At 39.9% G+C, this 15,717-nt stretch overlaps 1 protein-coding gene across 10 annotated transcripts in view; it reads right to left on the bottom strand.

The window, feature by feature from the left end:
- Window positions 1-15,717, bottom strand: part of CEP63 (centrosomal protein 63) — a 41,857-nt gene that overhangs the window by 17,539 nt on the left and 8,601 nt on the right. For all 10 annotated transcript variants that reach the window (XM_024565759.3, XM_045199747.2, XM_024565758.3 and 7 more), the window contains 4 exons: window positions 14,783-14,960; window positions 6,530-6,625; window positions 5,604-5,726; window positions 1,600-1,713 (listed from right to left, as the gene is read on the bottom strand). In XM_024565759.3, coding sequence (XP_024421527.2) covers window positions 1,600-1,713; window positions 5,604-5,726; window positions 6,530-6,625; window positions 14,783-14,960 — 511 coding nt within the window. The remainder of the gene's footprint in view (window positions 1-1,599; window positions 1,714-5,603; window positions 5,727-6,529; window positions 6,626-14,782; window positions 14,961-15,717) is intronic.

A 15,717-nucleotide genomic window follows, 5' to 3' on the forward strand; every position in this document is an offset into this window, starting at 1 on the left:
TGGTTAAGATGGCAAATTTTAATGTTTTTTACCACCATTTAAAAATAAAACTGGCAAAATGATAACCATTAGTGCTGGGAAACAGTACACAGAAGCTTATTTACTTCTTTTTTGTCATGAGGACCATAGAGCGCTGCCACACACTCAATCACAGAAAGATTTCATTTTGTTCAGTTTGCTAAGGGAGGAAGAGAAATATAAATAACATTTTTTTTAGTTAAACAAAACTATGAGAAGAATAATTCAAATACCCTTCAAAGGGAAAACAAATGTTAGCATTTTAGAAGCTTATTACTGTAGCCCTAGCTGAATTTTGGTAAATAAAAATCTCGTTTTTACTAACCGTAAAGTTTTAGTTACGCAGAGTAACTACAACAGTAATTTGAAAATAGGAGATCTGCAGTCAATAAGTACACGCCAAAGATGAGTAACTGAGAACTATTAAAAACGCAACTTTCTTTTTGCCAATCTGAAGACTACCATTAGAATATAACGGTATCTTATGGGTATTTATGTTTGGTTAGTGCTGTAGGTTCAAGTAGAAAAGCTCAGGGCTGGACACCCAGGGCCCTCCGGCCGCTCTCAGCGGCTCTCTCACCGCAGAGCCGTGGGCGCTAGTTGGTCGGCCAGCTAGTATTTCGGGGCGGGGGGTGGTCAAAAGCTAATACATTATGGAGACTTCAAGCAGAAAATAGTAAAGATTGTTTTTTTTTTTTTAAGAAATAAAGAAATAAAGCTTACCTCCAGCTCTCTTATTCAGTCTACTCCCTCCTTTAACAAGATAACTATCAACCTCAACAGATTATCATATAAAATAGATAACACATTACTATGTATCCTAGAGAACTGCGCATAGAAGCAGCATTGAGACAGTGTCCAGCATACAATATATTGTCGGAAATATTCATTTCCTTCAATGTTTCCCTTTATGGTCTTGGTTCTTAATTGAAAAAGCAAACTGAATGTGTCTCAAAAAGAAATATTCCTAAATTGGTGGCTGTATTTTGGGTTTGCTTAGGCCATTAGTTCTTCGTTAAATGATAGTTTACACTAGTATTCTAAAAAGTGTGTCTGTTGCCACAAGATACTGCTTTCAATTAGTGCACACAATGCAGTGAGCATCTCTCAGCGTTTCTGTCCAGACAGGGAGACTCGCTGCAGCTCCCTGGCCGAGGCACCTGGGCCACAGCACCCCAGCTACTATGGCGTCAAACAAGACACAGACAGAAGTAGAGCCAGGGCAACAGCCAGAAACAGCCAGAACCAGTAAGCCCCAGACACAGAGAAATGGAGAAGATGAGAGAACAGGGGTAGAAAGAGAGAAGTGGAGGGTGAAGGGGAAAGCCCAAGATCAGGAGAACGAACATGAATGTGAGTGTAGACCAAGCAAGAGAATGCGAGAGCGACAGAGTGAGCACGCAGGGACAGAAGGTGAGTGAGGAAGTAAGGAAGCCAGGGAGGAAAGCAGGCGACAAAGGAACAAGCTGGGCATGAGGGCACGCGTGGAAATGAGCAAGCACACATGTACTGCATTAAGCTAGTTCGAATTTAATCAAAACCTCTCTGCCTCTCGTTCTTTTAAAATGTCTTAAAACCTACCTGAATTATCTCTGATTGTTCAGCCAGAGCTTTCCTTTGTGCCTCCAGAGAAGATAGCTGTTGCTGATAAATCAAACGTTGCTTCTCCCAGTCCAGAGATTTCTGACGAAATTCCTGAAGAGGCAATTAAGGTACTTAACTTCTAAGTGCTTCCCCTTGCTGCCACACTTGCCAGATTCACTTTTACTTTAATTTTTCCACACGTCCCTGGTACACACTCACCTTTCTCCGCAGCAGGAGCCCCATTACTCACTTAGCTGATACAACTGCAGAGTAATACTGAATTCCACACCTACTGTGCTTCTGAACACATCTTTCTAAATTCAACACACTAATGGTGAGGAGTACAAAACACGGAGGCTAAACACAGGGTTCAGGACGATTTTCACAGATTTGCTGCCACCTACGGGTTGTTGTAATTTTTTAGAAAACTGATGCTAAGATAACTAAACTTTGAAAATATGATTACAGATATCCCTCACCACCCAAATTCGTGATATTCAAATCCAGAATTGAATAGATGCAAATACATTTCTAGATAAGTCCCTTGGTAGCCAAATTCTTACTTCTCGGCATCTAAAACTCAGGAACCAAAGAGATCCAGATAACACAATATCCTTTGATATACACATTTTGACTATCAACAGAAGAACTGCAAAGACTTGAATAACAAGAGAAATCTGCACTAAATTTTAACAGATATTTATAACCCAAAGCAAATAGTTCAAAGTTAATGGTCACTAATACTTTGAGTTGCATGATCAAGAAAATAAGCCCAATATTTATGAAAATAGGGCAAATCAAAGGGCATGAAAACTCAGTCTTTCTATCACTGTTCTCCTTCAACTCCAGAAGTCTCATGCTAGCTTAGGGTAATTATTGTTAACCAACTTTCAGATCATCACTCACTCACTCATTCATTCATTCATTCAACTATTCAATCATATATGCCAGGTATAGTTCCAAGTATTAGGGATACAAGAGGTAAGAAAACAAACAAAAATCCCAGGCCCACTCCAAAGTAAGGGCAATGGACAACACATTGTCCATAGTACATTAGACGGTAATATGTTTCAGAGAAAATAGAACGCAGAGTGCTCAGGGGTTGGTGTTGCAATTTTATAAATGCACGGCCAGACTAACTAACTTTTAATTGACACTTAGAGAGATGGGAATGAAATTATATGTTGTGGGGAGAGGGAACAGCAAGTACCAAACATTAAAGTGGGAGCATCCTGGTATGTTTAAGGATGAACAAGGAGGACAGGTGTGACTGGAGTGCAGTAAAAAAAATAAGAGGGAAACGGTCAGAGTACAAACAGAGAGCAAGACTGTGTAGGGCAGTGGTGTCCCACCCACAGCGCGTGGGCTGCAAGAAGTCCAGGACAGCTATGAATGTGGCCCAACACAAAACCGTAAATTTACTTAAAACCCTTTAAGTTTGCTCATCAGTTTTCGTTAGTGTTTGTGTATTTAATGTGTGCCCCAAGACAACTCTTCTTCCAGTGTGGTCCAGAGATGCCAAAGGGCTGGACTCCCCTGCAGTCTGGCGTATTCCAATGTGAAAGGCTGGGGAGTAAAAGAGGCTGAGAAGAGTGGCTCACAATGTAGGAGAAAAATCAGAACAGCATGGTCGTTCTCCAAGCCGAATCAAGGAAGTGTTTCAGGGAGGAGGGAGCGACAGCCGGGCCCAATGCTGCAGCAGCTAAGATAAGGAAGATGAGGGCTAGCCATGGGCTTTAGTAACGGCGAAGTCATTGGTCACTTCTATGTAAGTATCTTCTGTAGAGAGTCGGGGCAAATGTCTTACTGAGTTGGGGGTGAGAAACATGGAGGAAAAGGAGACAAGTATAGATGTCTAAAGCAGTTTAGTTATAAAATGAAGTAGGAAAATGGGGCAGTATTCGGAGAAGGAAGAGAGGTCAAGAGAGAATATTTAAGAGGGGAGAAATTTGGAGGTTGGTGGAAAATGCCCTATGGGGGCGGGGGGGGGGTGGTGAAAACTAAGGATGCAGAAGAGAGAAGGAACGTTTCTGGAGCAATGTCATGGGTAGGGAAGGGGGAGCATGGACAGCTCCTCTCGCAGGAAGGCAGAGCACCTGGGCACAGGTGAGATAGGTGGGTAGAAACAGTGCTGGAAGTTTGTGAAATTCTCTTCTCATTGTGCCTATTTTCCCACTGAAACAGAAAGCGAGATCATTACCCAAAGGCGAGAATGTGGGGAAAAGTGTTGCAAGTTTGAGAAAAGAGAAAGTATGAAACAGTCATGGAAAGCAGGAGAACGAGAGGAAATACAGCAGGAGTGACCACAAATTTAAAATGAGGCCAGTCCGCTTGTTATGATCTTCTCTAGCCATGTTCTGCTACACAGGGCGAGTACAGAGCAGGCAGAGCTGGGTTTAAGCAGAGTTATGGTTTTGCCAAACAAATGTGATGAAGCAAGAGAGAAGCACAGGTGCTGAAGTGGGGTGTAAAGAATGTAACAGTGGAATTTAAGCTGAGTAAGGATTGGTAAGTGAGGACACAGGGTAGTGATGGAACAGTGAAGAGGTGGCAGAATTCATTCACTTTAAGGGATGGGGTCAAGTAATGACTGAGAGTCCAGGGACTAGAGGGAGTGAGCTGAAAACAAGGGATGGGAGTCAGAGAATGAGTTGCTTAATATGTGACTCTGGGAGGGGTGCAGGTATTGGTAATGACAACACCTAAGGACCGGTGATGAGAACGGATGCATGAGACAGGGAGGAGGTCAAAATACCTATGGAGGAAAGAACACCAGAGAATTTAAAGACCAAGAGTATTATGAGCATCATTCTTGTGAAAGCCTCAAGCACTGTGTAAGAGTAGTGTGGGACAGAGTGACAGTGAACTGGGAGCTGAAATCTTTGAGCCAGGGAGGAACCCAGGGATCAGAGGATGACTGTACATTGGCAGATGACATGGGCTGATGGCATGAAAATCAAAGATGGGGTTTTTGAGGTAGAAAGAAAAGAAACTGATCAGGAAGCAGTAATGAGGAATCTAGGGGGGAAAGCCCAGGTGTCACTGAAGAGGGCTGGAGAGGAAGCGGTCTGTCAGTAGTCCTTGGATTCTAAACTCTTCAAATGTATAAAAACACAGAGATGTAGAAGAACATTAAACACAGATTGCAACTCTAGGTAGTGACGACACATGGGCATTTAACAGGTTGCTCTGAGTAGAAACATTGTAAGTAAAACCAGCTAGGGGAGCTGGATAACATGCAGATACCTAGGTCCCATGCCATACTACTGGGTCAGAATCTCTGAGACCCTAAGAGGGCCCAGCTGATTCCTAGGGGCACTGCAGAACCAGTGGCAGAGACAGAGGAGGGAGTGGCAGGTTCCAGGGGAAAAGAGTGACAGCCCTGTGCTGCTCTCTGCATCTACTCTCGGCAATGCTAACTCACCACCTCGCTTCGGCCCTTCAGGGAATTGATCCAGCATACAATCAAAGTCAGCAAAGGGGCAGGTAAATGGCTTACTCCATCTAAGTGGGGGCTGAGGATGAACGATCTGATGTGCAGACTGCCCTGTGCAGAAGAGCCATGTGCTCTCAACAGTTACTAAGCCTCTGCTCTATTAGGTAATAAACAGGACACAGACCACTGTCACCAAGACTGCACCACTTCCCAATATTGGCAGTTTGGGTACAATAATCCTTCCTGTGTGGAACAGACCCAGTGCATTTAGTGTTCCCAGTCCCTGCCCCCAAAACACCAGTTTCACTCCCAGTCACTTTGACAACCAAAACGGTGACTCCATCAGTTCCCAAATGCCCCCGAAGGGTGGCACTGCCCTGCTGAGAATCACTGACAGCTAGTAACCCCACGGCCACAGGGAACCCTACGAATGCAGGATGAGAGAGCTTGGCCGCAGTCCTGGAAATGGCAGAAAACTGACCTCAGACTGGAGCACCATCAGAAACATCACTTTGCTCCAAGAAGACTGACAATCACCATGAAGAAATTGTTACTATGGACGTACCTCTATTTTTCCAGTTAACCTCTCAATTTCGGACCGATCTTCCCTGTGATTTTTGGTGTTTCCTCTGAAGTCCTTTATTTGCTTTTTCTGTAGTTTTTCATAGCTTCTCTTCAGTTTGCCTAACTGTAGACACAGTTATTTCTAGACTTAAAATGTAAGAATTTGTAAACAGTGGTGGTGGAACAAACGGGCATTCTGAAAGCAAGAGCAGTGCTGAACAGGACTATTGAAAACAGCTTAAGAGCATGTTTGATTTGCAAATTAAAATACAAAACAACTCTAAACTACATATAAAACATAAACCCTACAGAAGGAATACAGCGAGTCAAAGAAAAGTACAGGGAAAATGTTTTTCTAAACAAAACTTTAATTCTTATGACAAAAGCCTTGTACTAAGAGCCCACAACCCATCCGCCCCTCAACTCAAAGCCTCAAGGCCGTGGCTCCTGAGCCCCTCTCCTGTGGAATACTGACACTCAGTAAGCAGGAGAGAGGTGTTTGGGAAGTAAATAAAAATAAAAGCGATTTCTCCCCATCTAAAGAATAAGACTGAGTTAATAGATATTATAGAATTTTCTCACTTCTCTTATTTATCCCAAAATGCTTCTGAACCATTTGGATCCTCCATTACTTAAAATGTAGTAACTGATTTAACTCAAATAGTAATATTTAATGTAAGTTTTTGATGTCAATATTTCACTACATCATACAAGAATAGCTCTATTTCTTGCTGGTACTCAACCAAGAAACACATTTTGGAATCTCTGTTCTAGGCAGTATGAAACATATCATTAGGCAAAATTTCCAACCCTGTTCCACCTATGGGACATATACTTCCTGCTTTAAGAAGTAGAAACTAGCCCATCAATAAAGTTCTCAAGGGTTAAAGAGACAAAATGACACAACACATGGAATTAAAATCTCACTTCTTCATGTAGTTTCTTTAGCTCCTGCTTATAGTCCATGGCCATCTCTTGCTTGACTTTTTCAAGTTCTTCTACCTGCTGACGCAGTATTCCAACCTAGAAGTAGACAGGTGGTAGCATTTTTCATTATTAGCATTTAAACAATATTCCTAAAACATAAAAATAGAAAATAACCTTGGCACTTACCTGTAAACACAATTTCTCAAATGTATATGGTATTACCCCACTTTTCAGTAAGTCAAATATCTAATTATTTAATGATCCACAATGTTGCCAAAAAATGGAAAACAACCGTTCTGTTTCTAGGTTTAGGTGAAAACCTGCTCTCACTGATTTATTTTCCCCAACCGCTTTTATATTTAAAAAAAAAACATGAAAAAATTAAGAGCTATGAAGTTATAAGAACCTTGGAAACCAAGAATATTGAACAAAAATCTAAGACATCAAGAATAAGTTCTATAAATCAAAATGCAAAATAGTAGCATTAGACAGAAAAGACGGTAGGAGACTTGTACCTGCTCTACCGTCTGTCCCACCTCAGAGAGATCAGTGCCGCCAGGCCACACAAGGACGTTGCATTACCTTAACCCGTTTCACAAGGGTTTGACGCCAGCCTCAGCTAGCTCATGTCCAGCCCGCGCCTCCAGCAATAACCACCAGCACTTTTCAACCACTTCGCCCAGTCAGAATTTCATCTCTTACTAAGTGAGGAGGGAGAGCGAGGACCAGGAGGTAGTTATCTCAAATAGGATACAGAATGGTAATTTTAGAAACAAAACTAAAAAATAGATCTTAAAAGTTTTCATCACAAGAAAAAAACCGTAACTATGTATGATGATGGATGTTAAGCAGATTTATGGTGGTGATCACTTTGTAATATATACAAATATTAAATCATTACTTGCACACCTGAAACTAATATAATGTTATAGTTCAATTATACCTCAGTTTAAGAAAAAAAAAACATTGATTATTTATTTTTAGAACAAAAAGTTAATGAAATTCCGATGAAAAATTCTCATAGGATTTTTTTTTAACTTGAAAAAGTGATTCTTAAGCTCAAATTAGAAGAATGATTAAATATAGCCAATAAAAATGGAAAAGAGAAAACTACTTTTTAAAAAGGATCTAAGTGAATCTTCACTGGATTTCTGGATAGGAGGAAACTTTCTGAGCTCAAAACTAATGAGTCATTTAAACATGATAGATTTGACTATGTAAAAAATATAAAACAACTATTTTTTAAAAAATCCCATTGAAACTAAAAAGCAAATAAACTGAGAAAACCACTTATAAAAATATTTCAAAAGATTTTAATTTTCAATGTATTTTCTTCTAAATTGTTTTCACTATGTTCGGAGACCATACTCTATGATTTCGAGCCTTTGAATTGTGTAGAGATTTACTTTCTGGCCCAGCAAATGCTCAGTTTTGGAAGGAGTTCTGTCTGTGATAGAAGAAAACGTGGGCTCCACCGTCCCCCTGGGCAGTTTGCATGTGTGTAAGTTCACGGTCAAGTGTGCTGATCACTACACTCAAATACCCATACTGATGTGTGTCTCTCGTTCCATCAGTTACTAAGAAAAGTGGTCAAAATCCCCAGCTACAATTGTGATTTATTCTACTTCTCCTTGTAGTTCTGCCACCTTTTGCATAGAGATAAGGGAGAGCAAGAGAAAAATTTCTTTTAAGATGATTTTATTAGATACTTACAAATTTATATATTTTTTGTCTTAGTTTGAGTCCCCCCAAAAGTATAGCTGGAGACATGGACTTTGAGGCAGGTAGTTGAAAGTGATCCCAGGTAGCACAGTGAAGAAATGAAAAGGGAGACCCAGGGAAGGAAGGAAAACCAATAAAGGGGTGTATTACTGAGTTGATTTCTGCAGTTAAGAAGCTGGGGCTAAATCACAGTGGGAACTCAACAAGGAACCAAACAGAATGGGTTTCAGAATAGTCCCTCTAAGGGACAGGAAGCTGGAGAATTTATCCACGGATTCCAGTCCCTCTACTTCTTAAGGCTTGTGGCAGAAGTGTTAACATCCACATACTTAAAGGTTTCACCTGAGCAGCGTCCTAAGGCTCCAGAGAGAGAAGCATAGTGTAGGGAGAGGCTGGCAGTGCACAGGAGCTGTACGAGTGTAACAGCCAAGATGAAATCAGGAGGCAAAGAAAATGTGCTACAGGCCACAGAGAATGTCTGCTGTAGCTACGTATACTGAGATTTTGTATTTTATCATTAGAAAATGTATCTCTTACCTGAGGAATGTATTACATACTTTCTACTTCAAGTATTACATACTTTTTCTAATATGAATATACCTACGCAATATCTCTATTCAAAGTGTTTACGTGATACATATTTTTATTTTACCTTTTACTTCCAACTTTGCTGTACCTTTAAAAATCCCAAATAACTGAGTTTAATTATTTTTACCCAGTTGGATAATTTTTATCTTTTATCTTTAATTGGGCCATTTAGTGCATTTACCTCAAACTAATATGATGTTATAGCTCAATTATAACTCAGTTTTAGAAAACAGAAAAAAATTATTTTTAGAAGAAAAAGTTAATGGAATTCCAATGAAAAATTCTAGTAGGATTTTTAATATGAAAAAGTGATTCTGAAGTTCAGATTAGAAGAGTGATTAAAGAATGTTTTATTTGGATATAAATCTATCATCTTACTGAGTGCTATTTGTACTTAATAAGCTCTGTTCCTTTTTTTCTTTCTTGCCTTCTTTGGAGCTAATAACTTACCATTTCATTTTTTCTCCTATTAGCTTGGAAATTATATACTCTATTAAAATGTTAATATATACTTTTAATGGTTCTCTCAATATTAAAACATGGGTCTGTGATTGAACAACTCTAATGTTCATTAGTAGTTTTACTAATTCCCAGGCAACTCAAGGACTACAGAAATACTTGTAATTCCGTTTATCCCCAACCCGACTTAAACACCATCACAGCCCTACACACGTGTTGAACTGAGAAGGGTTGTGCTGTTATGCACAGTCACATTCATTCAGGCTCACCGCACACCTACTGTTACTTTCATTGCTCCCTCAATCTCTTAAGCTTCCATCCGGGATCACTTTCCTTCTGCCTGAAGAACATTCTTTAGTGCGTCCTTGGTACAGGTCTGTTAGTGACAAATTCTTTCAATTTTTGCTGATTTGAAAATTTCTTTCATCTCTTTTCTGGGTATAGATTTCTGGTTTGGCAAGGGAAAGAGTCATTTCTTTGTAGATACCACTCTCCCGTCTTCTGGCTTGCACCATTTTAGCTGACAACTCAACGGTTGGGAACTGTTTGTAGATAAATCTGTCTCTTTTTTCTTGGTAGATAAACTTTTTGGTTGGTTGTTTGCTTTTCAGATTTCTACTTTGTCTTTAGTTTTCAAGCTAGGTAAATATTTCTTTTTATTTATCTTGCTTGAGAATTCTTGGATTCCTGAAATACACAGTCTTCCTAACTTTTGGCAAAATTTCAGCCAATTTATCTTCAAATATTGCTTCTGCCCATTCTCATTCTTTTTTTTTTTTATTGTTGTTCAATTACAGTTGTCTCCATTCCCCCCCATTATTCTCGTTTTTCTCCTTCAGGGATTCCAAAAGCAGTCATATTTACCTTCTCCCTGCGGCCTCTCTCTCTTGCCTCCTTTTCTATATTTGCTATCATTTGGTCTAGGTTTTACTGTAAACATTTTCTTCTGTGCCATCTTCCAGTTTACTAATTACCTCATTCTTTAAGACCTTGATTTCAATTATTCTATTTCTCAATACTTTCATTTCCACTCATTTGGGTTTTTTTATCGTTTCTAATTCTTTCCTGAATTGCTCGACCTCATGTTTTGTCCCTCCGAACACCATAAATATAGCTACTGAAAAGTCTAACCATGATAGTGCCACCGTCTAGAATCTCTGTGGACCTGTTTTTATCTTGTATTGCCTCTGCTTTTCACAATTTTTGTTGTCTTGTCTCCTTGTGTTTCTAACCTTACTTTCTCAGCAGTTATCAAGCATCGTATTTGCAAATTTATTAGAAGAAATACGTCAAGACACAGAATGGTGGGGTTTTTTTCCTTTGGAGAAAATGTAACTTTGCTTTTCCCAGGTTCCTGGAAGCCCTAGCACTTTGGAGCTGCCTGGGGACAGTGCACTCCTGGGTCATCTTCAGCTAAGTCACAGATTGAAATCTCTGCAGCTCACTAGCAGTTTGAAGAGGGCTTGTTCTACAACTGGCCCATCCTTATTCCTTTCAGGTTACCCAACCCAAAATGAGGAGGGGTTTCAGAGCCACACTGGACAGCAGATCCTTTATTCTCTTAACCCCTTGAACTCATCAAAAATCCTAGTCAGTCTCTATCCTCTCGGCTGCCTTCTCCAGTTTCAGCTAATAATTGCCCCAAACTCCAGGCTCACCTCCATGGACCTTCAGCCTCGCCCAGATCCTGGCCCGGTAATTCTTCACTGTCTTGTTAGCACTCTACTTCCAGCAGATTTTTTTAAAATCTAACTTGTCCTCAGTAGGTGAATTGGCCCAAATTACCTAATTTACCAAACGGTAAAGTCTGAAAGATTCACATGTAACTAAACACATTCTGAGTGAAATTTACTTCTAAAGCAGAATTCTATAGCCAATCAAATTTTCAGTCAGATGTGAAAAAAGAATGAAGATATTTCCAGACATGTAAAAGTATGTTCTACCAAAATGAAGAAGTAGATTTATAAAACCTCCAGAATAATGGCGAAGGGAGCTCCCAAGATGAAGCTCTACTGCCAGCCGAGAGTGTAACGTATCCGTACTTAGAAAGGGAGCGTGCCAAACAAAGAAGAAAGAAAATAGACATATTGCCTAGCCTGTCTGAAAACACTAAGAAAAGACTTATATCTGTGTCAGAGAGTTTGGGAAGAATCAATGGTAGGTGTTTTTTTTAATCCTCATGCAAGGATATGTTTTCTGTTGATATTAAAGAGAGAGAAGAAGGGGGAGAGAACGAGAAACATCGTCTGGTTACTTCCCATATGCGCCCAGACCAGGGATCGAACTCACAACCTTTTGGTGGACAAGGATGACCCTCCACCCAACTAAGCCACCCGTCCAGGGCAGTAGGTACATTTTTTAAAAGCAAGCATAAATGAGACAATTCTTAATTCCAGGGAAAACAAGCTGTACAAGAAATAAGTTTGATTATCACACTATCTGACTCAGCTGTGAACAATATTTAACATCTTAATGATGGTATTGAATATTGAGCTAACCAAAAATTAAGACGCACAATCCTGGCAGGATGAGGGGATGAAAGTTGTATGGAAGAGAGAAAATCCCTTAATTTTCACAGCAGGAAGTCATTAGACAAATAACTAAACCTGCAAATGAAGATATGTGAGAATGAAAATGTAACTTTGAGCCGTGGGGAGAACACCAAAAGAAAGAGCTACAGGCACTGAAGTGACTGCTTCAGAGCAGCCGGAATCCGAAGCTCAAAGGGTGGGGCAGATAATTACTGTTTTTCCTTCTGGGCCTTGTAGAAACATTTTTCTTTGTATTTATTATACGAGGCAAACATAAATATTACCCTGAAGGAAAGACTGTTTAATTTTATTTATGTACTAGGGTCTGGCTCATAATGGGCACTCGGAATACTTAAATTTCTTAGAGAAAAGGAGGAGAAAGAGAGAGGGGGAATGCTGAGTGACGGATGGCCTTAGGTGCAGAAGAAGGACCAAGGTTTGAGGCGGCTGTGAGGATGACAGAAGAGCTGTAATAACTGATTCTAGATACAATGTATAGTTTTCAAAGTGCTTTCTTACACAGTAATTCAATCTTCACAACAACACTGCGACCTTGGATTTTTATCCTAATTTTACACATGATGAAACAGGCTCAGAGAAGTTAAATTATTTGTTCAAGCTCAGTCAGCTGAAAAGAGGCAGAGCCAGGATTCCAAATTCCTTGCGCCTTTCATTAAGTCTGCCTGCTCTGCGGGGCGTGAGAAGGTAACCGCAGCACCAATGTCCATTAAACCAACCCGCTCCCAACAGTGTAGTCAGAAAGCACATAACACACTCACAAACAAAGTGGGCTGTTTATACGAGTGCCCCTCCAAGAGGGATCTGCAGATGGGCTGGTGCTGGTCACAACAGCCATCCAGCGGGATGTCAGAAACTGGAGGCAGAAGGTAAATCGACCATGTCACGAAACACTGTTTAGTGCCACTGACATTTTTATGTAGCAAACTTTCTATGAGGAGAGAAAATTCTAACCGTGGGCCTGTCACCTGAGCAGCACTGGTTTGTGACATAGGACTAACTGCTTCTAGGCTGTCAAATAAAAATGAAAAAAACACAAAGCCCTATTTTCTAGTTCTTATGTGATTTACTGTTCAAAGTAGAATTGAACATGGTATTACCAACACAATTTCAGAGAAACTCTATGGAATAGAGTCCCGTGACTAGTGTTTGGTAAAACGCACTTTAGTTCTAGAAACTTCATCAACTTTCAGCAGCCCATTCAGTGAAGCGGCAAATTGACCAAACAGCCACCATTCTAAATTTCTTTTATGTGCCAGGCCAAACCTGTTGTCTTCAAATCCTTAACATGGGCCTCATAATTTCTCTTTAAGGTATTAAATAATAGCAATAATGCTCTTGACATCCAAACTAAGCTATAGAAATAAGTTCAAGCAGCCCCAAAAGGACTAAATATTCTCACAATCACACACAGAGGAATTTATTTAATAGGTTTCTAACAAAATAAATGACTTGGATACCTATATATAGTGTTTTTCTTAACTAGGAAATCACTATCACTTTAACTTACTAAACAAAACTACTTTTGTTTTGCTCTAAGGATGTCAAACTCATTTTCACCAGGGGGCCACATCAGCCTCGAAGTTGCCTTCAAAGGGCCGAATGTAATTTTAGGACTGTATACATGTAACTACTCCTTAACTAGGGGCAAGGTCAGTGCTGCCTCCAGGTATAAATAAGGTGCCTGGCTGGATAAAACAAGGTGGAGGGCTGGATTCGGCCCACGGGCCTTGTGTTTGCCACCAGTGCCTAAGAGAAACAAAGAAGCGCTAGCTAAAGCAGCTTACTGGATAAGGAGCACGGACCATATGTAAGTTAAAATTAAAATTAAAACAAACAAATGATTCCAAGTACTTTTTCACTACCTCTATCTTTGCATGAGGTATAATTTTAAAATACACTCTCAAAGTTCTATCCAAATTTTGAAATAAATTCTAATCTAACAAGTGGCATTTACAGAAAACTGAACTTTACACAACCAATATTACTATGTACTGTTTTGACCCAGAGTGCAAATGGCCAACCAATGAGAGGGTCATTTGACAAGCATTAAACTACTTTTATCAAGCCTAGCTCTCTCCTTATTAAGTGAAATGGTCTAAAATACTCTCGGTAAGCGTCATCAATAGAATCACAATTTCAGTGTGTACCATTCGCGCAAATGTACCTCCATGAACTGAGTAAGAGCGCTGAGTGGTGCTGGTGCTGGTGCTGGTAGGAAAGTCCATCAGAACGGGGCCTGGGACCGGTGTTTCCCTACAGCTCTCCCGATACGTCTGAGACCGACAGTCATGCATTTAGGGGCAATTCTTGCACTTATAAAAGCTCTCTGCTTCCCTCCCAATATTCAGTGTACTTTGCTGTGCCAGCTAAATCATGGGGAATCAATTAGCAAATATTACTAAACTTTGCCCTCAATTTGCCAATAATGATGGGTGGCGGGATTGCAAATAATTTTTTATTTTCTTCTTTCTTTTCTCCTAATTTTGATCAAGGGCAAATACAATTTTTTTTAAAGGGTTTCGAATTTTGTTTTAAATCTAACCAAAAGAGGCAAATTATTGAATTCTGGGCTTAACTGTTTTATCCTAGGCATACAGAGAGGCCCAAAACAACGCTCACTAACCTCAGTGAATGGGACATGGACACACAGGAAGAAGGTTATGACACAAAGGTCACGTGACACAGTTTACATTTTCCTGAAGAAGTTACACAGGTGTTACATGTGGCCAAGGTAACATGATCATTGGAATAAATGTTAATATTCTTGGACATTTTCACAATGAATTTTTCCTCTAAAAGAAACTGTCAGAATTAAAAGACAACACAGAAACAGTTGACATAAAAATGCTCTCTTTAACAAATATTTAAGCAATAAATATATTGAATATAAAAGGTCAAAATATCAAAAAGAGGAAGAAATCAACTGCTTTACCTCTTTGTGTTTTATATCCAACTGGCCCCTGAGAGTCTTCAGTTCCTGCTCACGGATGTCCAAGCAGGTCTCTAAAGCGTGCGTCTGCCCTTCCCACTCGGACTTTTTATGAGCCACCATTATGTCGATCTGCTTCATGAGTTCCTGCAGTTCTGCTTCGCAGGACGTCAAAAATCCCCTGTAAATGAGAGCAGACCCTCAAGAACGGGGAACATGTGTCAAAGTGGTTTTCCATCTTTCAGATGCAAAAACAGAGCAGATGTAAACCTACTTAGGTGGAACAATGTTGGTAAATAAGTCGGCAGAAGCAAAGAACAGGATTTCTGAGCTTTTCCTTTTAGTGTTCACATTAAGGTGATGACTTACCCCACAAAATACAGGGTCCAGCACAAGTAAGGCCTGCACGAGTGTGGTTCATAGGGTAATAATATGGCTGTAATAATTTATAGTTTTAATTTGCACATTTCACCTAAAATGTCATATGGTGTGCTTGAGTGTGGTATTGTTATGTTACAGAATTACATGCTTATGATTCTGTGATAAAAGATTTTGTAATAAAAAGGGGACATTATTTGTGCCAGACCCTGAATGTTTGTCTTCCTCTAACAGCCAACCTAACACCTAAGTCTTTTGGTCAAACAGAAAATCAATGTTTTAAATCTGGCTGTGAGTGAGACTTCGACAACCAACAACTAGCACTTTTGTAATATTTTAGGGAAGCCTTCAGGAAGAATGCAGGCCAGCTGATGTCCCATTCTCAGCTAGCCAAAATCAAAAGCCTTGGAAGCAAGTAGGCTATTGGGGAAATAACACAATTTTAAGAGCTATGTCAAGAAATTCATCCTTGAGTCAGATTATGTCAACTAAATTTTCCACCCTATTATCAGGAACTTACTGTAACCTGTGTGATTATTGTAAACTTCCTGACATCCATC

The sequence above is a fragment of the Desmodus rotundus genome, chromosome 8, assembly GCF_022682495.2.
Source record: "Desmodus rotundus isolate HL8 chromosome 8, HLdesRot8A.1, whole genome shotgun sequence".
NCBI lineage: Eukaryota > Metazoa > Chordata > Mammalia > Chiroptera > Phyllostomidae > Desmodus > Desmodus rotundus.